Below are 27,513 nucleotides of genomic sequence, written 5' to 3' on the forward strand. Positions count from 1 at the left end.
AAAAATGATGTAACTTTTACTTCATGATTTGATGTTTCATTTGAAATGAATTTTTAAAAATTAATGTAAAAAATATTTTTTTAGAAAGTGGAATTATTTTTTTGAATGTCTCACATCAGATTTGCTACTTTTGCGATCCTTTTCTCGAGAACGGTCTTTAGAAACTCTGTCAGAATCTCTGGCCCGTTTCAGATCAGGTGAGCGCCTCTTCGAATCAGGCGAACAGCTTCTACGATCACTGCGATTGGCACGATTCTGTGAACGAGAAATTGGAGAACGGCTACGACTAATTTCTCTAGAATTTTCCTCACTGCTGGCGTGAGATTTTCCTTTGATGGGTTCAGGAGACGCTGATGACAATTTCCTTCGTTTCTCAAGATGGATAACAGATGCACTGGATTTATCCTCATGTTTTGATTTGGAAGCTTTCTATAAAGAATAAATAAAAGTTTGAAATGACATAAGCAAAAATTAAAAAAAAAGAAAAAACACAGAAGCTGCTACCATCTATTTCCACCTTTAGTTTGCTGTGATTACCTGTAACTGCAGTCAGTGCTTTGACAGTTCTGCTGGAGTATAATTTAAATTTTCATACATTACACACCACACACAGACATAAAACACCCCCACGACCTTAACCAATCATCGTCGTCATTTAACGTCCACTTTCCATGCTGGCATGAGTTGGACGGTTTGACTGAGGACTTGTGAGCCAGATGGCTGCACCAGGCTCCAATCCTAACGTCAACCTAACATCAACCACTCCGAGAGTGTAGTGAGTGCTGTCATTGGAGTGGTTGGCATTAGGAAGGGCATCCAGCTGTAGAAACCTTGCCAGATCAGATTGGAGCCTGGTGCAGCCTTCTGGCTCACCAGACCTCAATCAAACCATCCAATCCATGCCAGCATGGAAAGAGGACATCAAACAATGAAGATGATGACACCTACACACGTACACTCACGCACACACACATACACACAAGTAACGTAACTAAAATCTTAACCCTGTAGCCCCAAGTTCTCAGCATAGCAAGAATAGACTAAACGTTGTAATCTCAGCCAGATTCCTGTTTAAGAAGCAATGAACCACACATGTAGGAAAAGAAGATGAAATTCTCAAACCAAACAACCAATCACATTGTAGCTTTGGAGATAAGTGTGTATATGACTCATTGTTAATGGTGCCCCCACTAGCTAAGGTTTACTTTTGTTTTTAATTGAGAAAAACAGATTTTCAGAATGAAACAAGCCTGGAACAAACCCAGCATTTTGTCTAATAAAAGAGCAATGCTTAGACTCTTTTATAGTTACGATATTTATTCTTCAGAAAATTACTATTTTTTTAAAATCTCACGAGAGATATTCAGCACCATTACTTTGGAGTAAAGATTATTTGCCAACATAACATGGCAGTCCTGGTTTAGGACGAATGTTGCTGTAATTTAGCCTCAAGAGACATCGTCTCCAGCTGGCTATATGACATGATCTGTGTCTCCTGGGGCTAAATTACAGCAACATTCGTCCTAAACCAGGACTGCCATGTTATGTTAGCAAAAATTTATTCCTCTGACAAAGACTTCCCTCTTACACAGACAATGAGAATGATTCACACAATCAACCTGGTGAAAATGATGAGAAAAGTAGCGATTTGGGTGAAAAAATATGGTAGTTGAGAGAAAGGCCTATTATTGTTATTCTCCTGAGTTTTTTAGTGATTCTTGTGCTGTGTGTGCAACTATTTAATATTTTCTGCTCAGGAACCTGGGTGAAGGGTTAAATAAGCCAGAGAGGCTGAGGTTTGACCCCCCCACTCCCAAATCCCCCTGGGTCAGAGAGTAGCCTTGTGATTTCCTTCCCTACCTTCCACGCTTTCTCACTGGATGCCGACTGATCGCTGTCGCTCTCATCCTGCTTCTTCTGTTTTTTGTGTTTCTTCTTGTGCTTTTTCTTCTTCTTCTTCTTCTTCTTGTCCTTTTTCACCTGTGCTGCTTCAAGTTCTGCATCAAGGTCATCATCCTCCAGGACAAGTTCATATTTTTTTCTGATATTAAGGAAAAAGAGAATCGATAACGAGTAACAAAGACCCAACCCCTTGGGGTGAAAAACCAAGTGGTGTATGAAGAGAATGAGGATTTCTTTGGAATACAGTTATTCATGAAGAGAATGGTAACAGAATGGTATTACTTTGTCTTTGGTGACCCATGTTCTCACGTAACATGGAGCAGAAGCCAACGGTTGAGCTTCTACATCAGCCGTCCCCATTCAGATCCAAAAACAGGAAAACCCAAGTCAACTAAAGAAGAATTTCTTATATTTCAAGAGGAAAAACTATCAGGGGCCGCTGGAAGGATGTTTAAGGGCCACATGAGGCCCTGGGATCCACAAGTGAGAACTGCTGTTCTATGTATTCGTTCAAGATTGCAAGAAATAGCAGCTGAGTCTCACTCAGATTATACTCTACCTTCTTTAGAATGGGAAGGTACACTGGATTTATATCTGGAAATAAGACATGATGGTCATGGTTGGAATATCTTTGATCATAAGTTCTATTCATTGAGAAATGACCTTGGGCTAACTATAATCTGCAGAAGCAGTTACCAGCAGCCAAACATGGTGTAGTGGTCAAAATTATGATGAAGCCAGCATTGCAGCTAAAACCATGAATGGAAGAGCCCAGGGGAGAGGAACTGGTTTGGTCAATTATACCATTCACTTGGGTGCAAGTATAGTTGCTTCCCAGCAATGGGGATCCAGGTTCAGTCCCACTGCATGGAACCTTGGGCAAGTGTCTTCTACTATAGCCTCGGGCCAAGCAAAGCCTTGCAGGTGGATTGGGAACTGAAAAATAGAGAGAGGGGGGCAGTGTGTGTGTGTGTGTGTGTGTTCTTGAAGACACTTTGGCACAAATACCAAACTGCCATAAACTTCAGAAAGAGGACCCAAAGTTGTCCCCAGGGCTTTCCAAACGCTGCTGGTTTAGACAAGAACAAAGAGTAAATCAAACGCAGTGTTTGAGAAGCAAACTAAAAAAAAGAATAAATGGTCAAGATTAGGGTCAGAATTGTTTTCAAAGGATACTCTTCTTTTCTGGAATTGTTTTTCAAGACATATTGGGGTTGTGGTGGGTCTGGTTTGCTGGGCAACATTTCCACACCTTTCCCTGGAAAGCAATAAAATGGAAAAGAAAATTTTAAAGGGAAAAACCAAAAATCTGTTTTCACAGTCAAAGATAAAATTAATAATCCAACAAATTGTAATCTTATTAAGAATACATCTCACACAATAATAATAATAATAATAATAATAATAATAATAATAATAATATCTGATCTTAACTGATTGGAAGTGTTATCATGTACATTGTCTTGTTTTGGTATAAAAGATGGGCTACAGCAAATATTCTGCTCAATACCACAGATTTGCTTGTCAGTTGTTTGACCTTAACCAGTTGAGCATGTCCCTTAGTGGCTGACGATATGTGCATCTCTGATCACGAGCAGAAGTAGTGGGGGAGCATCATAGCCGTGTGTTGAGAGGGATTCTTTGGGGTTTGAATAATTCACCTCTGGAAACATGGGTGGTTCTTTCAACATCCTTATTCAGGGACCTTTTGAGCGGGATGGGCTACTCAACCTGAAGAAAATTCTAACTGGGCCCCACCTGCAAGGTCATGTGCTGTTTATCTTGATATGAGATCACCATGTCACGCACATATGGTTGTGATGCATGTGCCTGGTGTACCCTTATCAGACGGGTAGTCATGATGGGTATACTGGGCTTCGTATATTTTACCCCAGTGTCACTTTGATGGCATGCTCTGCTCTCTCACTCAATAATAATCATCATCAGCAGCAGCAGCATTTAACATTTGTCTTCCTTTTTGGCATAAGCTGAACAATTCAAGAGGATCTGATGAAGCAGAGGATTGTGTTCAGTTCCAATCCTCTGCTTTGGCATGGTGTCCCAATCACATGGTTTCAGGTTCAGTCCCACCGTGTGGCACCCAGAGAAAGTGTCTTCTGCTGTAGCCCTAGGCCAACCAAAGCCTTATAAGTTGATCTAATGGACAGAAACAAAAACACAACCCATCATATGTTTTGTATATATGTGTGTGTGTATGTGTGTGTGTGTGTGTGTATAGATACATATACACACACACACACATACGCATGTGAAAAGCCCCCACTACACTCTTAGAGTGGTTGGCGTTAGGAAGGGCATCCAGCTGTAGAAACATTGCCAGATCAGATTGGGGCTCGGTACAGCCACTGGCTTTCCTGACCTCAGTCAAATTGTCCAACCCATGCCAGCATGGACAACGGACATTAAACGATGATGATGATGATGATGATGATACACGTGTATGTGTGTGTTTGGGTGTGAGTATGTGTTTCTGTCCCTAATTCTGTATTTCCCTCTTATCCGCACATGCCCTCTGCTCGCCTGTTTTCAAAACGACGGCTTCATTAATGCCGTCATTTGCTTGTAGTCAACCTACAAAAGCATCTTTAGGCTTTTTGACAATCTTTGAGAACGAAAGACTCACTTCAACATTGCTTGCTTCCAGTTCTCCACAACACAAATATGTCCAAGTTGTTTGTTGTTTGAGAGACTGAGAGATTATTACTTCACTTGGAAACAAAGAAAGGTTGGCAACAGGAAGGGCATCCAGCCACAGAAAAACTCCACCCAAACACGCAGTCATCTGCCTCATACAAGTGTTGAAAGTTAGAGATTAAAATAATAATAATAATAATAATAATGGTGATGGTGGTGGTGGTGATGATGACAATGATAGCAAGCCAAAAATGTTTTCTTCAGAATTTTTACAATTTTTTTTTGTTATTTAAACCTAAACAAAGCTAAATTACCTTTGCCCTTCCACTTGAGTTTGGCAACAGACTGACTGAAGTCAACATGTATTCGACGGTCGTCAATCAAGACGTTGTCCATTTTGAAATAAGCATTTTCACATTCCTCCGGCTGCCATAACAGAAAAAAAAAAAAATACAAGAAATAAATAGAATTATTATCATTACACATTAGTCAGAGGCAAGAATATAAAGTTTTTGAAGAAACATTCTAAATACACTTCTAAGCTGGGAATAAAACTGAAGAGAACTTGGAACCAAGGTGTGATGGGACAAACCAACTTAAACAGGAGAAGGATACAGCCATAACAACCCTTTTGGTATCCTGGCCCGTGATGCCAACGCTGCCTGACTAGCGTCCGTGTTGGTGATACGTAAAAGCACCAACCAATCGTGGCCATTTGCCAGCCTCCCCTGGCACATAAAAAGCACCCACTACACTCATGAAGTGGTTGGCGTTACGAAGGGTATCAAGCTGTAGAAACACTGCCAGATCAAGATTGAGGCCTGGTGCAGCCATCTGATTCGCCAGCCCTCAGTCAAATCGTCCAACCCATGCCAGCATGGAAAACGGACGTTAAACGATGATGATGATGATTATTCTGTCAAATGTAATCCTTATTTATTCCTTTTACTTGTTTTAGTCATTTGACTGCAGCCATGCTGGAGCATCACCTTTAGTTGAACAATTCAACCCCAGGACTTATTCTTTGTAAGCTTAGTATTTGTTCTATCGGTCTCTTTTGCTGAACCACTTAGTCAACCAATGTTGGGGGAACAAACACAGGCACACACACACACACACACACGCAAACATATATGACAGGCTTTTTTCAGTTTCCGTCTACCAAATTCACACACAAGGCTGTGGTCGGCCCAAGGCTATAGTAAAAGACACTTGCCCAAAGTGGCACGCAGTGGGACTGAACCCAGAACCATGAGTTTGGGAAGCAAGCTTCTTACCACGCAGCCACTCCTGCACCTGTTTATTTACATTGCTTTGAATTAATCATGAATTATCTTGCAGCTTTGCGGTTTCATTGACATGATTGTTTATTTTTGGAATGACCTTGCAAGGTCATTCTATAAATACTGAATATGGCCATTTTGAGCATAAAACAGGTAGACTATTTGGGCCAGCAGTGGCCAGTTGGAGTGCTGAAGGGTTAAGCTGAGTCTAGTAAATTATGAGAATGTAGATGGTGGTGAAAGGGATACCAGGCAGCAACTCAGGCATCAGTGGTTCAGATCCTGCTGTCACCAGTGCAGTCATCATCATCATCGTTTAACGTCCGCATTCCATGCTAGCATGGGTTGGGCAGTTTGACTGAGGGCTGGCGAACCAGATGGCTGCACCAGGCTCCAATGTTGATCTGGCAGAGTTTCTACAGCTGGATGCCCTTCCTAATGCCAACCACTCCAAATAATAATAACAATAATAATAATAATAATAATAATAATAATAATAATTGCCTCAAATGTTGGCGCAAGGCCAGCAAATTCAGGGGGAAAGCATAAGTTGATTATATGAACTCTATTACCTGAGTGGGACTTTATTTTATTGATTCTAAAAAGAATAAAAGGCAAAGCTGACCATGGCAGGGTTTGATCTGAGAACCTAAAGAGGTGGGGGACATGCGGCTAAGCAGTTTTGCCTGACACATTAGCAATTCAGTCGGCTTGCTGCCTTAATAACAATAATAATAATGATTTCAAATTTTGGCACAAAGCCAGCAGTTTTAGGGGGATGGGGGTGGGGGGGCAGTTAATTACATTGACCCCAGGATCTGATTGGGGTAGAACAGCTTGTGAGGGTTGAACAACCCATATATAAAGATGTCATCAACAGGACAAGGGGTAACAATGAATTCAGCAAAGAATTTAATAAGCGGCGCTGGCATCCACCATCCAAATGTGGCAGATGCCAGCGCCGCCTGACTGGCACCCGTGTCAGGGACACGTAAAAGCACCAGCCAATCGTGGCCGTTTGCCAGCCTCACCTGGCCCCTGTGCCGGTGGTACATAAAAAACACCCACTACACTCATGGAGTGGTTGGCGTTAGGAAGGGCATCCAGCTGTAGAAACTCTGCCAAAGCAAGCTGGAGCCTGGTGCAGCATCCATGGCTTACCTGACCCTGGTCGAACCGTCCAACCCATGCTAGCATGGAAAACGGACGTTAAATGATGATGATGATGATGAGATGTCCATCACATATCAACCCTCATGCCTTCTGTTACTTATAGTTCTCCAGACCCTAACACAGACCAGCTGCCTGTAGGAATTTGTGACTGCCAATGAACTACTTCTCATTGCTGAATTTGTTGAAGAATTAGAGAAAAATTCCAAACTTGGAAGCACAAAGCAGAACCAAGGAACCGTAAAACTAAACCCGATTAAGACACAAATTTTAGTAAACAGGAAAGAAGACAAAACACTACAGCCATCTGGAAAGTGGACATGTTCAATTGAGAAACAGGGAGACAGTAGAAAGTCCATGTGATGCATTCAGGGTAAACTATGAGTGCACAAGAGAGGTAACGGGGTCAGAGGCAGGTTTGCAGAGAAGGGCCTTATATGAAACAGATGTCCAAATGGGTTCAGAGTAGAATTTGGCATGAGATGAAGCGGCTGTAATGTACAAGAGAGGAAACTGTGCTGCTGAAGGTACGTGATGTGTGTATGAAAGATGGGTAAAGATGTGCCAAGAGATTTAAACGGAAAGGCCCCATGGAAGTGGTGAAGGTTGATCCCAAGCTGTTGGACACCATCAAGGAAATAAAAGGGTCTGCAACAGATGAGAGAATGCCATAAATGAGAGAAGACCCTTTCAGCCCCTAACAAGCATTGGGAAACAGGTTGATAATGATTATACACGTGTGTGTGGGGGGGGGGTAAGTGGCTATAATGATTTTACCATCCTCGTCATTATTTAACTTGCATATTCCATGCTGGCACGAGTCAGAGAGTTTGAGAGGAGCCAACATGTCACGGGGCTGCACTGCACCTCCAGCATCTGCTTTGGCAAGGTGTCTATGGCTGGATGTCTTTCCTAATACCAACTACTTTACAGAAAGTAGTGGGTGCTATTTTCATGATGCCAGCTCTTGTGAGCTTGCCAATTATCTTCAAGACAAGACCCCACAAAGACCTCTTAAGTGAGAGGGACAGAGTAGTATTAAGTGGAGTGGTTTTGTGCCAGGTGTTGAGAGGTTGAAGTATGATGGCGAGAGAGGCACGGGTTTCTTATTGTAGAGGAGATACATGGCTACCTCAGTAAGAAAAGAAAACAAGGATGAAAGAGACGAGGTGTCAAGACAAACTGTCAAAGTAGAAAAAGATGGACAAACTGTCAAAGCAGAAGAGAATACGTGCAGAAAACGGGGGTGAAGTTTATTATTTATCACAGGTCAATTTTGATTTCATGTTTTCGACTATCAACAGGGGACAGAAAGAATATTGTTAAGAGTGGACAAAATTTGTTTGTAAATGAATAAATGGTAAATGTTTGACAATTGATGTTAGTAATGACGGGATTGGTAAAAAAGGGCAAAAAAAAGAACTCATCAAAGAACAAAAGAATGGTATTCACCTTTTCAAATTCAATAAATGCATACTGCAGGGATTCTTTAGTTTTCGAGTCTTTGATCACTTCGCAGCTAAATAAAAAATATAAATAAATATATGAACAGACAAACAGATTAAATCAATTCCTACACATCAATACCTTTATTATTATTATTATTATTATTATTATTATTATTATTATTATTATTATTATTATTGTCGTTGTTGTTGTGAGGACGCATGGCCAAGTGGTTAGTGTGTTGCAGTCATGATCATGAGATCGTGGTTTCAATTCCTAGGCTGGGTGGTGTGGTGTGTTTATGGGCAAAACACTTCATCTCGCATTGATCTGCAATCACCCGACACCTGTTACAACGTGCACCTGTTCAGGTAACGTCATCGATTTGATGAAGGGAGTGAGCTAACGTACAACACATACGCTTGATCCCTATAAACTAATCCTTTGTGCAGGTCGTTCAGTTTTTGCTGAACACTCATACACCGTCTTCGACAGGAGACCCCATCATTATTATTATCAATATTATTATCATTATTGGGGCAATGAATTAGTAGAAGTGTTAGTGCCTACAAGCATGGCTCTGGGTTCAGTCCCACAGCGTGACATTTTGAGCAAGTATCTTCTGTAATTGCCCCATGTCAACCAAAGCCGTGTGAGTGAATTTGATAGACAGAAACTGAAAGTGTGTAAATGAGTGTCCCTGTTATACAAGCGGTGTCATTCATTTCCAATATACTGCAAGAAAATGTTTGGCCATAGGGGAAACATGACCTTACTTGGAAACAGGTGAGGGTTGGCAACATGTAGGGCATCCAGCTGTAGAAAACCTCTCTCAATAAACTCCTTCCAATCTATGCAATTAATAATGAAGACGTCTGTAGAAGAAACTGCTTCCAGTTTCTGTCAACCAGTTCCACTCATTAGGTTATGGTTGGGGCTGTAGCAGAACGTCTTGGCCAAGGTGCCACACACTAGAATTGAACTCAAAACTATTGTAGCTAGAAAGATCCTTTATTTAACCCCACAGCCATGCCTTACTTCAGACAAATGACCCTTGCCTGTCTCGTGACACAAGAATAAAAATGGGAACTTGAAAGTCAGGACTTACCTGCGAATATTACCAAAGCGAGAGAAGATAATTTCCAGGTCCTCCTCCGTAGTAACTGGGTTCAACTTGCAGACAAACAAAACGTTTTCTGGAGGTGCAACATCGACGTCGGGAAGATCTCCGACCTAGGGACGAGACAGGGGAAATAACTCGTGATGAAGGTGAGAAGTATGACGATGGTCGGATTTGTGGGGAGTCTTCAGTTGCAATAAACAGGTGAACGTAACAAGCAAGACAAACCCATCGAACCCATTTAGGATAGAAAAGAAATCATTAACCTTTAACCAAAGTACTAACGACTTCCTTATTTAAAATACATCATTGCAACTAAATAATATCAATATTTTGCTTGGAACAAAATTCTGAAAAGAAATTCTAAAAGTGTTGGTGCCTTACCATTTCTAGAATCTGGGCATTGGATTTGGCTTCTTTTTGTTCCATAAGCTCTCTCATTTCTTCTTCAGTCATACCTTTAGTGTCATCAAGTTCTTCAGTGTCACCAATACGGTCACTCTACAAATTTGAGTTTTATGGCATTAAAAATGATTTCCAAACACAATGTAACTTTCGCAATTTATATTATCATGGCTTAATTAAACATCACTATAGATAACAATTAATTTTACCAAATATATAATAAACAAAATTGTATTTGTTACTCAACAAAATGTACTTTTATTTTTAATTAAATATGCTCAATTTATATATCGTACATATTTTTTTAACCAAATGACAAATGGATATGTTTTTATAATTAAAAGGTTTGTTTGAGCATGACTCTCTCTCTCTCTCTCTCATCATTCTAAATTATAAGTTCTAAATATTGATTCAAGGCCAGAATGCCCAGTGGTACCTGTTTCAGCTCTCTACATCATGAGATCAAATACCACCAAGTTCACCTTCGTCTTTCATCTTTTCAGGATTAATACGGTGATTTGCAAAATTGTCGGGGCATAAGATGGGATGCCTGCAGTGTGTTTCTGCCTGGAGTTCAAATTTTACTTCACAGTGGCAAGACTCAGGGATCCAGCTATGGTTAGAGGCCTCCAATGTTGCACAATGTCACATGTTGATTGGCAGAGATGGAGAGGCATTTTACTGAGATTTTCCAAACTCCAGAGGCATCCCAGTTTCATTGGACCAATATTTATTTCTGCTTTCTACAGCATTACAAAGTTGAGAAACAAATTGGCAGATGTCTGAAGTATCATCCTAACAAACACATATTTCTTAGGCAACAACTGAACTGGACACTTCAAGTCAATGCTTCACCATTTAATTTCAAAGTATGGCCATTGCTTCTGCTGAGGTTATATCACTCTGCTCTGCCATATTTCCATGCAGCTTAGGCAGCCAGATAGGCAGGGGTGTGGAAGATTACAGGTTTTGGCCCCTCAAATACGAAGCAATGTCAGTGATAAGATACAAATTTTTATCCTCTTGGCTGTCATCTGGTGCCGTACCAACTTGGTGATAGATTTTCTCAAAACAATGGTTTTATGCAGGATTTAGCACTAATTGCCACTAATTAAGACTCACTCGTTGCAAATATTGTTAAGATATTATAAAACAATTTTAAAAAAAACAAAAGAAAACAGAAAAAAAAAGAAGAGATATCAGAAAATTATCTTTTACTTCAAGTTGCTCTTTTGTAGGCACAGGTGACATCGCAGGAATGTCCAAGTGTGGTGGGTCATCATAGGGATCATATATAATAACTGTATGGTAAATCCTGTTTCAAGAAGTAAAAATAGGGATATATATAGAGAGAGATAGACAGATAGATAGATAGATAGATAGACAAATAGATAGATAGACAGATAGACGGATAGATAGATAGATAGATAGATAGATAGATAGATAGATAGATAGATAGATAGAGATAGATAGATAGACAGATAGATAGGTAGACAGATAGGTAGATAGACAGATAGACGGACAGACAGATAGATAGATAGATAGACAGATAGACAGATAGACAAATAGATAGATAGACAGACAGACAGACAGATAGACAAATAGATAGATAGATAGACAGACAGACAGGCAGATAGATAGATAGATAGATAGATAGATAGATAGATAGATAGACAGATAGACAGATAGATAGATAGACAGATAGATAGACAGATAGATAGATAGATAGATAGATTGATAGGCAGCGTGTGAGTTGGTGGGGGGAGGCGTATTGAGATTTATTTTCCTTTACTATTTACATACGTGTGGAAGAGGGTGGGGCTATTTGTAAGAGAAACAGTTTTTATTGCTGGAAGTCTTTGCTTCTGTCCTCAAACTCAATGGAACAAATGAGACTTGCTTTCATTCCGTCAAACAAATTGGAGCAGAGACATGTGACTTGATCAGGGATAAAATTGAATTGTAGTAAGATCTGCATTTGTGAAGGACTGTGGAGTAAAGCGTTTGGACTGGTGGGTCGCAACTTTTTCACTACCAAGAACCCTTTATTTAAATGAGTTCTCCCAAGGACCCCTTTTAATATGCTTATCCTATTTCATATCATCATCATCGTCATCATCGTTTAGCGTCCGCTTTCCATGATGGCATGGGTTGGACGGTGCAACTGGGGTCTGGGAAGCCAGAAGGCTGCACCAGACCCAGTCTGATCTGGCAATGTTTCTACGGCTGGATGCCCTTCAAATTTAGTTCACAGATCCTCAAATCTACTTTTGCAGACCACCAGGGGTCTATGGACCATAGGTTAGGAACCACTGTTTAGACAATGATTGATAATGATTACTTATTTGGCATTCAACTGATGTTTTATCATTAGTCTGAAGACGAGGTACAATCTGAGCTCAAAACGAGATCTGTGGCTCATACAAAAATGAATACTTAACAACAAATCCAGTGTTTGCAGCCAACAAGCCTCTCCACCATTGCTCTTCTTTAAAAAACAAAAATGACCTGAGGTGGAACATCACTTTTTTTTAATGTTAATCAAAATAAAAGGAAAGCTGCAGAGATTTCTGGAAATCAGCAATGAGACATGGCTCAGAGGCCATAAATTCAAACTGTTATAAGCATTTGGAAGCCAGGCGTCAATGTAGATTACAAAAGAACAGACCAAAGCAAAATCCATCCTAAGTTCAAATCACTCCAAAATCAAATTGATCTTAAAACTGATCAATTTATAAAATTGATTATAAAAACGCTAAAAGATAGACTGAGGTTTCAATTAGCTGCTTCCATATTTTATGTCAATTTTGGAAAAGATAATCAGTTTATTGAGATTATTGGTACCAAGAAAACTATTTCACTGCCATCTGAATAACAACATCAGGAATAAATATTTATACAATAGGAAACTGGCCTCACCTGATATCGCGAAAAGGTCGGTGATCTTTATCACAATAAGCTTCATTTATCTTGTCAACAATGTCAAAACCTTCGGCAACTTCTCCAAAGACTGTGTGAGTGCCATCTAAGTAATCCAGATTTTCTTCCAGGGTGATAAAGAACTAAGGAAAATATAGAATTAGAATAATGAGATTTAAAGCAACACATTTACCTCTTGTAATTACAATTATAGTAAAGACAAATTGTGAATCATCATCATCATCGTTTAACGTCCGTTTTCCGCGCTAGCACGGGTTGGATGGTTCGACTGGGGTCTGGGAAGCCAGGGGCTGCACCAGGCTCCAGTCTGATCTGGCAGAGTTTCTACAGCTGGACGCCCTTCCTAACGCCAACCACTCCGCAAGTGTAGTGGGTGCTTTTTACGTGCCACCTGCACAGGTGCCAGGGGGTCCGGCATCGGCCACGATCGGTTGGAGCTTTTAACGTGCCACCGGCATGGAAGCCAGCCAAGGCGGTGCTGGCAACGACCACATTCGGATGGTGCTTTTTATGTGCCACCGGCACAGAAGCTAGTCGGGGCGGCGCTGGCATCGGCCACGTTCGGATGGTGCTGTTTATGTGCCACCGGCACAAAAGCCAATCGTTACTTCAAATCCAGTACACACTGCATCCCTGGATACATTTCTGTAGAGGAAACGATCTAAGTCTATCGATCTATACAAAAAAAGACATGTGAAACTATGAGATCAGATCCCAGTTTGTTTGATACAGAAAAATAATATATGAGGTGGCATCAAAAAGTTCCAGGACGACTCATGTTTCATTAAAAAAAAATTTATTTATTTACCAAAATTTTAACCTCATCTCCTTCGAAATAATCACCTTGCACAGCAATACACCAGTCCCAGCATTCCTGCCACTTTTGGAATCCGGCCTGGAAGTCGTTTTCTATAAGTGAGTCAAAGACCTTCTGCAATTCGCTCTGGATCTCAACAACAGTGTTAAAACAGCAACCATTGAGCTGCATTCTTATTGTGGAGAAGAAATGGAAATCTGGCAAAGAGGGCAGGTGCAGAAGTAACACCATGTTGTTTTGGTGAGAAACTCACGAGTGAGGAGAGGTCAATAACAGGGTTCATTGTTGTTGTGAAGAATCCAGTTCTTTGCGTTCCACAGATCTGGTCCCTTTCACCGAATGACCTCCCCTCAAACGCTTCAAAACATCATTGATTGTCCTCCGACAATCCTCATACATAATCTGATCAATCTCCTCCACATTTTCTGGGGGGGACACTCATGGCAGGTCACAGCATCATCTTCCAAGGACCTTCTTCTGCTTCTGAAGTGCCCATGCCACTCAAAACATTGTGTATGATCAAACCATGCTCAATGTCTTTGAAGCAGACTTCCCAAGTTTTATGCAAAATTTCACATTGGCACTTTGTTCCAACTTCCTGTCCATCACAAAAATCACAGACTACAGCATACAAGTGATCACAAAAACACAAATTTCACAACTTGTGAAGTAAACACAGCAATGTCACTCAGTACACTGCCTCATGAAGGTCACTGCGCATGCAACCATACTGCCATCTGTTGGCATGCTTCAGAACTAGTCTAGGAACTTTTTGATGCCACCTTTAGTGATAGTGATATCATAGTGTAGAATTGATAGCTGTAGCAATATATATATATGTGGCATGTAAAAAGCACCAACCAATCGTGGCCACTGCCAGACTCCCCTGGCACCTGTGCCGGCAGCACGTAAAAAGCACCCACTACACTCACGGAGTGGTTGGCGTTAGGAAGGGCATCCAGCTGTAGAAACACTGCCAGATCAGACTGGAGCCTGGTGCAGCCTCCTGGCTTCCCAGACCCCGGTCGAACCGTCCAACCCGTGCTAGCATGGAGAATGGACGTTAAACGATGATGATGATGATGATGATATATATATATATGACTGGTGCAGCCTTCTGGCTCACCAGGCCTCAGTCAAACCGTCCAACCCATGCCAGCATGGAAAGCAGACGTTAAACAATGATGATGATGATGATATATATATATACCACCAGTCCAGGGGTCCTGGCATCTGCCGGGTGCCAGTCATAGGATTGGTTCAATTCGATTTCGATTTTGATATATATATATATACATTACTGTCACGTAAAAAGCACTTTGCAAGCATTGGGCTTCACAGAGGCAAAGTGGTTGAGCTCCTTTCGAGTGTCCAGCCTCACAAGAGACAATGACCAAGACCACTGGCATTATGTCATGCTTGAGTAGAAGACTCATGAAGCCAAGCAAAATCGCAGATGTGGCAGATATTGGTGTCACACAATTGGCACCTATACTGGTGGCACATAAAAGCACCCATTACACTCTCAGAGTGGTTGGCATTAGGAAGGGTATCCAGCCATAGAAAACCATGCCAAATCAGACTGGAGTCAGGTGCAGCCTTCCAGCTTCCCAGCCCTGGTCAAACTGTCCAACCCATGGACAACGGATGCTAAATGATGATGATGATATTATCGTGTACGTGTATGATTATTTGACCGATGCCCGTGGAGAAAAACAAGCATAAAGAGCAACGCTAATGTTGGTAGAATTAGATAAAGATTCCATAGAAGATAACAACGATCAAAGTGGTGACTGTGTTGAAGAACTCACAGAAAAACGGTTTTCTTTTGACTATTTTAGCATCAATCTTCTACACCAACATTGAAGGTAAACCTTGTCAAAGGACATAATAGAGCTTCCTTTGATTGAATAATTCATCCCCTGACACTGTGAACATAGCAGTATAGCATATACGAATCCATTTAATTCTTTTTATACCAATCCACATAAGACCACTCCTACTTCTGTGGATTTAAACGTCTTCCTTTAAAGTGTTCCAAAGTAAAACCTTCCACCAAAAGTTCACATTAATTTAGGTTCCAAAAACCTGCTTGATAACGGCAAAGTTATTTCGCTAAATTCTTCATTATTTTCAGAATTAACTGAAACAAAAGAAGAGGATTTCAACCGAAAAATGGTAAAGCAAAGCATTGAGCTATGATGGCTAAGGAGACATCTGGCACAAGTAGGGACGAGTGCCATTACTTATGTTCCATTACAGTTTTGGTCAATCCATGCATTGGACAGCTAAACATGGCTACCAATAAAAGCTCTATGTAACCATAGTGATAATTTATTGGCATGAGATTGCTGTGGTCTAAATGTAGTATTTTAAAGTATATTTAAAGTTGCTTTGATGTCTAATATGAATGAAACAGAGACAGACAAACATCTGAAATGAGATGTAAAATATAACATGTATCATCATCATCATAATGATGATAATAATAATGAAATTATTGTGTACAGTGCTCAGGTGCACCACGACTTGTCAAAAGTGCGTATAAAGCATATGCAGTAATGTACAAATGCCTGGGAAGCGAACAGTGTATGAGTCAGATACATGCTTGCGTGTGTATGGAAGGGAGAAAATCAGGTGTAGTCATTGTCATCGTTTGATGTCTATTTTCCATGCTGGCATGGGTCGGACAGTTCAACTGGGATCTGAGAAGCCAGGAGGCTGCACCAGGCCCCAATCTGATCTGGCAGTGTTTCTACAGCTGGATGCCCTTCCTAATGCCAACCACTCTGAGAGTGTAGTGGGTGCTTTTTACGTGCCACTGGCACAGGGGCCAGAGGAGCTGGCATCGACCACAATCGGATGGAGCTTCTTACGTGCCACATATTTTTTTTATTCTTTTCCTTGTTTCAGTCATCTTGACTGTGGCCATGCTGGACCACCTCCTTTCAGTCGAAGAAATCAACCCCTGGACTTATTCTTTGTAAGCATGGTACTTATTCTATTGGTCTCTTTTGCCAAACCACTAAGTTACAGAGACGTAAACATACCAACATCAGTTGTCAAGCAATGGTGGGGGGACAAACAGACACAAACACACAAATATATACATATACACACACACACATACATATATATATATATATCATCATCATCATCATTTAGCGTCCGTTTTCCATGCTAGCATGGGTTGGACGGTTCAACTGGGGTCTGTGAAGCCGGAAGGCTTCATCAGGCCCAGTCTGATCTGGCAGTGTTTCTACAGCTGGATGCCCTTCCTAACGCCAACCACTCCGTGAGTGTAGTGGGTGCTTTTTACGTGCCACCTGCACAGGTGCCAGACAGAGCTGGCAAACGGCCACGAACGGATTGTGTTTTTACGTGCCACCGGCATGGGGGCCAGGCGAGGCTGGCAACGGACACAAATGGATGGTGCTTTTACATGCTACCGGCACGGGGGCCAGGCGAGGCTGGCAACGGGCACGAGCGGATGGTGCTTTTACGTGCCAACGGCACGGGGGCCAGGCGAGGCTGGCAATGGACATATATATATATATACATACACACAACAGGCTTCTTTCAGTTTCCATCTTCCAAATCCACTCACAAGCCTTTGGTCAGCCCAAGGCTATAGTAGAAGACACTTGCTCAAGGTGCCACACAGTGGAACTGAACCTGGAACCATGTGGTTAGAAAGCAAGCTTCTATATTTTATTAAATTTGCCACAAGAGCAGCACACAGAGAGAAGCTTGCGGGCTGGACACAGACATTAATGGGATGAATGATGATGATGCAAGGATGATAAGGATGGGAGAAGACGAAAAGCACCTGCCGACTTCCGCTTCTCTAAAACATTGTCCTTTTTTTCTTTTTTAAGCACAATGAGGCGATAAACCTCTTAAGACACAGTTCAGTAACAAAACACACACGAGGCAATAACCCTCTTACTTTTTACTATAAACAGTCTTTTTGAGGTAATACACCACTTCGCCATATGCCCACGAGTATATGGCGTAGTAGCTAAGAGCAGGGGCTACTAACCCCAAGATTCTGAGTTCGATTTCAGGTAGTGACCTGAATAATAATACCAACATCGAAAAATACCTTAGGAATGAGAACTGAGGTTGGAAATTCCCCCAAGACACCTGAAGGAGGCTGGAGGGTATATCAGCTGAAACGTGTTAACAACAAACAAGATGAGGACAAATATCTGTCAAATGTAAATATCATCATCATCATCATCATCGTTTAACGTCCGTTCTCCATGCTAGCATGGGTTGGACGGTTCGACCGGGGATCTGGGAAGCCAGAAGGCTGCACCAGGCTCCGGTCTTATCTGGCAATGTTTCTACAGCTGGATGCCCTTCCTAATGCCAACCACTCCGTGAGTGTAGTGGGTGCTTTTTACGTGCCACCTGCACTGGTGCCAGGCAAGGCTGGCATCAGCCACGGTCGGATTGGTGCATTTTATGGAAGCCAGTCAAGGCGGCACTGGCTTCGGCTACGATTCGGATGGTGCTTTTTACGTGCCACCGTCACGGAAGCCAGTCGAGGCGGCGCTGAATGTAAATAAAACTATTGCTTAATGATAAAACAGATTCTGAGTCAGGTTTAATTGAACTTAACGATTAATTGCTGAGGTCAGATTCAATTAGTTATGCTAATTTGTAATGCAGGAGCAAGGTCATAAATTTTAGAGATTTAGGCATTCAAGTTAACCAACCCCATTATTTTACTGGTATATATTTTATGAATACCTAGAAGGATGAAAAGCAAAGAAGATCTCAGCAGAATTTAAATATAGAATGCAAATGCATAGAACTGCAAGACATCTTGTCTGTTATTTCACCAATTCTGCTACAGACCATTCACTCTTGAACAGAATGAAATGAATAGAATTTGAAAAAAAGTAAACGGGGAATGATGCAGAGACAAATATTTTAAGGCAAAAAATAAAAGGAATTTTTTCTTTACAAAAATTTTATAAAGTCTGAGACAAAAAATTACCTGGGAACCATGCATATCATTGCCATTGTTCACCATTGATACTGTTCCTTTCTTCTTGTGTTTAATTTTTGGGACAAGTTCCATTTCAAAATACTGGGCCTGGTCTCCATACAATTTCCTGAAAAATCACAAAACATACAAAAATTACATCAAATAATTTACATATTATATTGTGATCGATAACTTACACGAGGAAGATGTGGACATCAAAGATTGTAGAGAATGCAGCCCTTCTTAAGACAGTACAAACTGATATAGTGTGAAGGGGACACACTAGTCTTGTCAGGCAACCCCTGTCGCATTGGGGCCATGATAAAATGTATCCAGTTTATTATAAACTATTTTTACACAGGAAAGGTGATCTGTACATATATATATGTATATGTATATATGTATGTATATATATATACTAAAGAGAAGGCAGCCAGTCCAGTCTTGGAGAATAAGGAGCTTGTGGAAGGGATATATCAGTCCTGACAGACAACCCTTGTTATGCTGGGGATACGATAAAATAAACCCACTTCATGTTGTAAAGTGGTTGGAGATAGTAAGGGCATCCAGCTTATAAAGATGCTGACAAAAATCATTAAAGATGCTAAAAGATAATTACAATTAACAAAGTAAATGGTTCTGTTCCTTTTTTTAAGTATTCTCCACTTCCCCATTTCAGTGAATATTGTCATTTTAATTAGAAACAGTGATTTGATGAGAAGTCACAAAAGAAACTAAAAAAAAACTTTATTTAAAAGAAATATTAGTTATTCAAAATAAACTCATCAAAATTCTGTGGTTAAGAAATCCACTTCCCAACCAGATCAGGTAGCTGGATACCGAAGGAAGCCTGCTGCACATGCACGTGTGCATGCACCTCCTTGCCTTGGCTTTGTGTGATAGTTGTAAATAAGCATCACCACCATACAAGCAGTGTCCTTTGTTACAAGTCTTACATGAAAACTTGGTTGGTGACAGGGAAATACTAGCCTGCTTGAGAACAGGAGAGGTTTCCCTGGTTACAGGAAATCTGCCGAAACAAATTCCATTTGACTCATGCAAACATGGCAAACTTAGATACAATAATGATGATGACGATGATGATGATCTCAGTTGCTTTATCTAACAATTGGTAATAGAACATTTTTACAAACAAACTGGAAAGAATGATTTATTTTGTGAATATAGCTAACTTTGAGCACTGACTGCAAACAATAGGCCAACAACCAATAACTAAACACGTCTTCCACAAGTGAGAGACATTCGCAACACAAACAATATCTAATAAATTCTACATTTCCTTTTTTTTATTTTTTTTTTGTATTTTATACCATATTAGGAATTGAATAGAAAATACTTACCGGAATATAGACTCTCCACCACGTCCACTTCCTGTAGGATCCCCAGTTTGTGCAACAAGATTCCTCTGGCAAGGAGAACAATGATTGAATGATTAAATAAAAGATTTATAAAAAATGGTACTTAATTAGCGAAAGAAGGATCAGCGTGTGCACATGCCACCCACACACGCAAATTAATACGCATCATCATCATCATCATTTAACGTCCGTTTTCCATGCTAGCATGGGTTGGACAGTTCGACCGGGGATCTGGGAAGCCAGGAGGCTGCACCAGGCCCAGTCTGATCTGGCAATGTTTCTACAGCTGGATGCCCTTCCTAACGCCAACCACTCCGTGAGTGTAGTGGGTGCTTTTTACATGCCACCAGCACAGGTGCCAGGCAAGGCTGGCAACGGCCACGATCGGTCGGTGCTTTTACGTGCCACCGGCATGGAGGCCAGTCGAGGCGGCGCTGGCAATGGCCACGTTCAGATGGTTCTTTTACGTGCCACCGGCACTGCACACACAAATAAGTATGCACACATACACATATATATATGCACACAAACATATATATGTATATTTGTGCACGCACATAGATATATATTATGTGTGTGTGATATATATATTATGATATATATATATGTGTGTGTGTGTGTACACACATACTTAAATATCTGCAGCAAATAGTCATCAATGAGCAGGGACTGGTGCCATGCAAGAAGTGCCTGTGCCAGCACCAAATAAACGTCTCCCAGGCTGGTGCCACGTAAACGGCACCCAGGACACTCTGTAAATTGGTTGGCATTAGGAAGGACATGCAGCTGTAGAAACCATGCCAAAACTGACAATGGAATCTGGTACGGCCCCTGGTCTTGCCAGTTCCTGACAAACCGTCCAAACCACGACAGCATGGAAAACAAACATTAAATGATGATGGTGATGATGATGATGATGATGATGAAGTAGTTGCTATTTTTATTTTGCTTTTACCCACCCACCCCCACCCCCCGCCAAACATTTAAACACAAAAACAAAACCCAGTGTCGACTTACCTGAACTGAATGGAAGAGACAAAAGTTGTAATATTTTACTTTGCATAATTTCAAAAAATTCAGACAACCTGGAAGATAAAGAGAAAATAGGGAATTTACATGTAAGTAACAAAAAAGAAAGAAAAAACAATAATTAAACCTAAAATAAAAACACTTAGTAAATATACATACATGCACCAAACACTGCAACCATGTACATACAGCTGCATGGTCTGTGTATATCATAATCATTACCTCTGCTTTAGCGAAGGTGGAGGTATTATTTTCAGTTGTGTTTGTTTGTTTGTTTGTCCATGGACAAGATATCTCGAGAACCATTGGATTGATTCAGATGAAACTTTCAGGAATGTCTTGGACTCAAATTTTTGTATGCAATGATGTTGTTAAACCTCTGTTAACAGCACCGTATGCAGGTCCTTTCCGTTTTCTTTCATGCACGGATAAATTTTTCACTATAGACCTTAATGGTCATAAAGACCCTATATCAGTGGATAGACTAAAAAAAAGGCCTTCATAGAGAAAACTGTTCCTGTTCCCACTGCAGATGACACACACACAGCATTACAAACATGACCCGCACACCCACCTTCACATTCCATGTCTACTATTGGGATTGATCAGGTACCGAATAAGGATTATCATCATCATCATCGTTTAACGTCCGTTTTCTGCGCTAGCACGGGTTGGACGGTTCGACCGGGGAAGCCAGGGGCTGCACCAGGCTCCAGTCTGATCTGGCAGAGTTTCTACAGCTGGATGCCCTTCCTAACGCCAACCACTCCGCAAGTGTAGTGGGTGCTTTTTACGTGCGAGTGGTTGGGTTCATTTTCAGTATTCTCGTTAGTGAGAGTAGTTGAGTTTATTTCAGATATTCTCATTTTAAAAATCATCTCCAGCTAATCGGTGAGAGGATATTAGTATTGCCTTGGCAGAGGTTTGCACTCTCTGAGTGCTCTGGTTATTATTATTATTATTCAAATTCCACTGAGGTTGACTTTGCCTTTCATCTTTTCAGGGTTGATAAAATAAGTACCAGTTGAATGCTGGGGTGAATACAATCAACTCATCCTCAACTCTCCCAAACTGATCTTGTGGCAAAAATTTGAAATAATAATAATTATTATTATTATTATTATTGAACTCAGAACATACATTCTGAGTTCAAATTCCACCGAGGTTGACTTTGCCTTTCATCCTTTTGGGGTCGATAAATTAAGTACCAGTCAAGTACTGAGGTTGACATGATCGATTGTCCCCCTCCCCACAAATTTCAAACCTTGTGCCTATAGTAGAAAGGATTATTATTATTATTACTATTATTATTATCGGACATGAGAGCACAAGGCCTAGTGGTTAGGGTGTTGCACTCATGATCGCAAGACCAGGGTTTCAGTTCCAAGACGGGCTGGTGCGTTGTGTTCTTGAGCAAAACACTTCACCTCACACTATTCTGCAATCACTTCCACACCTGACATGTGAGACACTGTACACCTGTTCAGGTAAAGTCAATTTAATGGAAGGGGTGAGCTAATGTACAGCAAACACATTTGACCACTATGACCAAATCATTTGTGCAGGTCACTCAGCAAAAGCTGAACGCTCATACGTCATCTTCAACAAGAGAGGCCACCATCATTGGCATTAACCAACCCATTTAAAAGTACCCTTGAATGGTCAGGCAATATGATGTGCTTGAGAAGACATGTTGAGTCAAGAAATCGTAGTCGTGGCCAGTACCACCCGACTGGCACCCGTGCTGGTGGCATGTAGTAAGCACCATTTGAGCGTGGGTCGATGCTAGTGCCGCCTGACTGGCTCCCCATGCCAGTGGCACAATAATAGTACCATCCAAATGTGGTCAATGCCAGTGCCACCAGACTGACTCCTGTGCCAGTGGCACGTAAAAAGCACCCACTACATTCTCGGAGTGGTTGGTGTCAGGAAAAGCATCCAGCTGTAGAAACCTTGCCAGATCAGATTGGAGCCTGGTGCAGCCTCCTGGCTTCCAGACCCCAGTCAAACCGTCCAACCCATGCATTAGCACACTGGACATAATGCTTAGCGGTATTTCATCTTCCTCTATGTTCTCAGTTCAAATTCCACCAGGGTCGGCTTTGCTTTTTATCTTTTCGGGGTTGATAAATTAAGTACCAGTGAGACACTGGGGGTCAATGTAAGTGACTAACCCTCCTACCCACCAAAATTTCAGGCCTTGTGGCTATAATAGGATTATTCCTCCTCCTCCTCATCATCATCGTTTAATGTTCGTTTTCCATGCTAGCATGGGTTGGACGATTTGACTGAGGTCTGGCAAACCAGATGGCTGCACCAGACTCCAATCTAATCTGGCAGAATTTCTACAGCTGGATGCCCTTCCTAACGCCAACCACTCCAAGAGTGTAGTGAGTGCTTTGGCGTGCCACTGGCACGAGGGCCAGTCAGGCAGTACTGGCAGCGGCCACGCTCAACTGGCGCTTTTTATGTTCCACCTGCACAGGAGCCAGTCCAGCGGCACTGGCAATGACCTCGCTCAAATATTTTTTTTTCACGTGCCACCAGCACAGGTGCCAGTGAGGCAACACAGGTAATGATCACGCTCGAATGGTGCTTTTTACGTGCCCATCAGCATAGAGACCAGCTTGTTGCTCTGGCAACGATCACGGTCATATGGTACTCTTAGCGCTCGACTAGCACGGATGCCAGTTATCAAATTTGATTTTGATTTCCATTTCCCTTTCCTCAACAGGTCTTCACAAGCAGAGTTTAGTGTCCAATGAAGGAAAGGTACGCATGAGTGGGCTGGTTACACCCCTGGCATAGGCCATGAGGTTGTGGTCTCACTTGAGCTTGCCAAGTCTTCTCAAGCACAGCATATTTCCAAAGGTCCCGGTCATTAGTCATTGCTTCGGTGAGACCCAATATTCGAAGGTCATGCTTCACCACCTCATCTACCTCTTCCACAGGTTCCCTCAACCGCTAGGGTGTGGCACTTTTTCACCCAGCTATCCACATCCATTCTCGCCACATGGCCATACCAGCGCAATCGTCTCTCTTGCACACCACATCTGATGCTTCTTAGGTCCAACTTTTCTCCCAAGGTGCTAAGCGGCAAGTTGGCAGAACCTTTAGCACACTGGACAATATGCTTAGCAGCAATTCATTAGTCTTTATGTTCTGAGTTCAAATTCCACTGAGGCCCACTTTGTCTTTCATCCTTTCAGGATCAATAAGATAAGTTCCTGTTGACCTTGTGCCAAATTTGAAACTATTATTATTATTAATAATAATAATAATAATAGTAATCCTTTCTGCTATAGGCACAAGGCCTGAATTTTTTCTGTGGAGGGGGGGGGGAGCAGTCAATTACATAAACTCCCAATACTCAACTGGTACTTCTTTTATCAACTCTGAAAGAATGAAAGGCAAAGTCAACCTCGGTGGAATTTGAACTCAGAGTGTGCTGGACGAAAATGCTTAGCAGTCTTTCGCCTGTCACTATGTTCTGAGTTCAAATTCTGCCGAGGTCAACTTTACCTTTCATCCTCTCGTAGTCAATAAATTAAGTACCAGTGAAATACTGGGGTTGATGCAATCGACTAGTCCCCTCCCCCTCCCAAATTTCAGGCCTTGTGCCTACAGCAGAAAGGATCGCTTTCATTATTATTATACTCTTCTAAACCTAAAATAAAACACTTTAGTTAGTTAGTTAGTTAGTTAATTTTTGGCTCAAAAAGCAAAAAGCAAGGCCATGTAGGGGGACATGGAGTTATGTACAGGGTGGTGTTCATGTAAAGAGTTCAGGCCACTTGTGGTCAAGGGAGACTTTGAACTGAGTGGTTGTCGGCATCTTCACCATCTCGTCCAGCAGCTTATTCGACGGATCTGCAACCTGGACAAAGAAAGCCCCTCTCTTTCGATTGAGATGAAATCGTCGCAGATAGAGCTTTTCGGAGTGACCCCGCAGCCGACGCTCTGGAGCAGAAGTGAAGAACAGCTCTTTAAACAACTAATGCCTCTATATCCATCCTGAGAGCATTCCTACATTGGTAAAGCCAACAGGAATTCTTAACCTTTTCCCATTCAGATTATTGTCAAATCTATGGCTCATTTATTGACATTGTTTTGAATTATTCACGCATTATCTTGTAGCTTTGACATTTCAATGATGTGATTCGCTTATTTTTAGGGTGACATTGTTTGGTAGATGTGGGAAGCCAGATCCAACCAGTCCGAACATAAAACAGGGAAAGGACTTGAGCTGGATGTGGCCGGTTTAATTACCAAAGAGTTAATTACTGTTATGTTAAAGTAGTTCACTTGTAAACCAAATGGCTTAGGGGTCAACCTTGGGCAAGTATCTCCATCCATGGCTTCAGATAAACAGAAGCCTTGACAGTAAAATTAAGTAGATGGGAAATTTGAGTGGAGGCCCCTCAGTGGAACCATTCCTGTTTTCTGGCCCCTGTATGCTTCTAGCAGAGTCCATTTTGCAATAAGTATTTGGATCAGGTCTCCCGTCAGAAGATAATTCCCTTCCACTAATCACAGAGGCTATGGAAAAAAAAAAAACAACAAATTACAGGACCACAGACATTACCATCTCACCCAGCCACCCACCTGACTAAACCAAAACTGTGTTTTTAATTTAAAAATACCAGCAGCCATCGCCACTATTTTAGCAGCTTTTATATTTCATTGTAACGAATATGCAACATTTTGCCCGACAGATAATACTCTATTGTCTTCGTTAATGTTTTTTGGTTTTGGCGGGAGGTGGGGGGCAAAATGGAAGTCACGTTTGCCGGGTTATAATCTTGGTACAAACGTTAAGATTATTTTGAACTTTTAGAGTTTGTGCACAGAAAACAAAGATTTTCCACAGCAGGGTGCCTTATTTTTCTAACCTCCCAATGTAGCATTTCTCCTGTCAGTCTCTCTTCCCATCGCATCATCTGATCACTGCTTCGCGAAAGCAAACCCACTACACGTTATCACAAAAGAAATCCCACCCCGTCCAATTCCTTCATTCATCACAGACAATTGTGATGCCGACTTCTGTCCATTATTCTACACCAATAGAAACATTCTTTTGTCGTTAATTTTGGCAAAAACGGAGAAGACTATGGCTTCCTATATAAGATTAGATTCTACAGAGAATATATTTTGGTCTTCCTTTAACTGATCAAGAAATTGTAAATTTACCGACTGTAAATGAAGAATTCCTTAATCAGCAAAAGGAAGTGGAAATATCTGCCGAAATATATTTGCTTCTATCGATTTCTGGTAAAATACCTAATCAATTGGTAAAATAAACTATTTTATTATTGCTTTGTTTTTGTTTTTGTCAGAAAATAAATAAACACGTAGACAAACGGGGAATATTTAAATTCCAGTCAACCAAAACCATTTCCGTCTGCTAGATCAGCTTTCGTCTCCGATTCGATGAGTTCGGAATATATTCTTTTTTTTTTTCCAAAATGCAATTCTAATATTTGATCGTTCCGTAAAGGTTAAAAGCACAATAAATCGCGACCAAGTCTCCGCTAAAGTCATTTCATTTATATAACCAAGGAAAAACCAAAAGCTTCGCGCAATTTCATTTCTCTTTTCAATGTGAGACATTTTCACCGATTCTGAAAATCAATTTTCGCTGTTTTTATTGTTAAAAACGGTTTTTTTGGTAAACACGAAGAAAAGTTATTTATTTATTTATTTACAAACTTCGAAATTTAGTAATTAACTCTAGCAATTCCTTATCTGGCTAAATATTAAGAATATAAACTCTAGACACAGAAATTATCCTCGCTTTACAGAAATCTCAATGTTATTGTAAAATATTACACAATGATGCTGATGTTGTTGTTGTTGTAGGAATGTGGGGCGGAGGGGAAGGTGTTAGGGGTTTCAAAACACTTCATCGATGACAACAAAACGATAAACAGAAATTCTTCAACTGAATTTTGTAAAAAACCTTGAATGTTTAACATTTAAAAAGCGAAATCAAAGGAAAACTGATTCGAAATTCGGCGAATCCTTCTTCAATGCCGACCACGCTGCCCGAAGCCTGCACAAATGCGTTACACATGCCCTATTAAAACTGAAGATTTGTGAGGAAAATCTATGTTAGAGACATACAGTGAAATAAAATTGTAATAAACCGACATACTGTTGGGTCTTTCTTTCATGTACAAATCAATCACAATATCGCCCAAAGACGTTTCCAAAAGCACCGCCATCTTCCCATGCGAGTGATCTCCCTTCCACCTTAGCATCTCCGGTTTTAATGAACATAAAAATACGGCTCGCCCGTCCCGCCGTCTCTTTGCTTCAGTAATTCGAGGAGTTCGCTTGAGTATTCGCGACATTTCGGGTTCGATCTC

General features: G+C 41.1%; 1 protein-coding gene across 1 annotated transcript; it reads right to left on the reverse strand.

Annotated features, from left to right (window-relative positions):
- LOC115209291 (peptidyl-prolyl cis-trans isomerase-like 4) lies at positions 1-27,513 on the reverse strand. Its single transcript, XM_029777620.2, has 13 exons — positions 27,300-27,513; positions 21,134-21,201; positions 20,099-20,163; positions 18,747-18,864; positions 12,901-13,043; positions 11,200-11,296; positions 9,961-10,077; positions 9,565-9,689; positions 8,463-8,529; positions 4,872-4,983; positions 3,079-3,160; positions 1,861-2,041; positions 1-429 (listed from the first exon to the last, which is right to left on the reverse strand). Exons 1-13 carry the CDS (start codon positions 27,496-27,498, stop codon positions 94-96), a joined length of 1,710 nt encoding a protein of 569 aa, XP_029633480.2. The 5' UTR covers positions 27,499-27,513; the 3' UTR covers positions 1-93.

The sequence above is a fragment of the Octopus sinensis genome, linkage group LG3 (genome assembly GCF_006345805.1).
Source record: "Octopus sinensis linkage group LG3, ASM634580v1, whole genome shotgun sequence".
In the NCBI taxonomy this organism is placed as follows: Eukaryota; Metazoa; Mollusca; class Cephalopoda; order Octopoda; family Octopodidae; genus Octopus; species Octopus sinensis.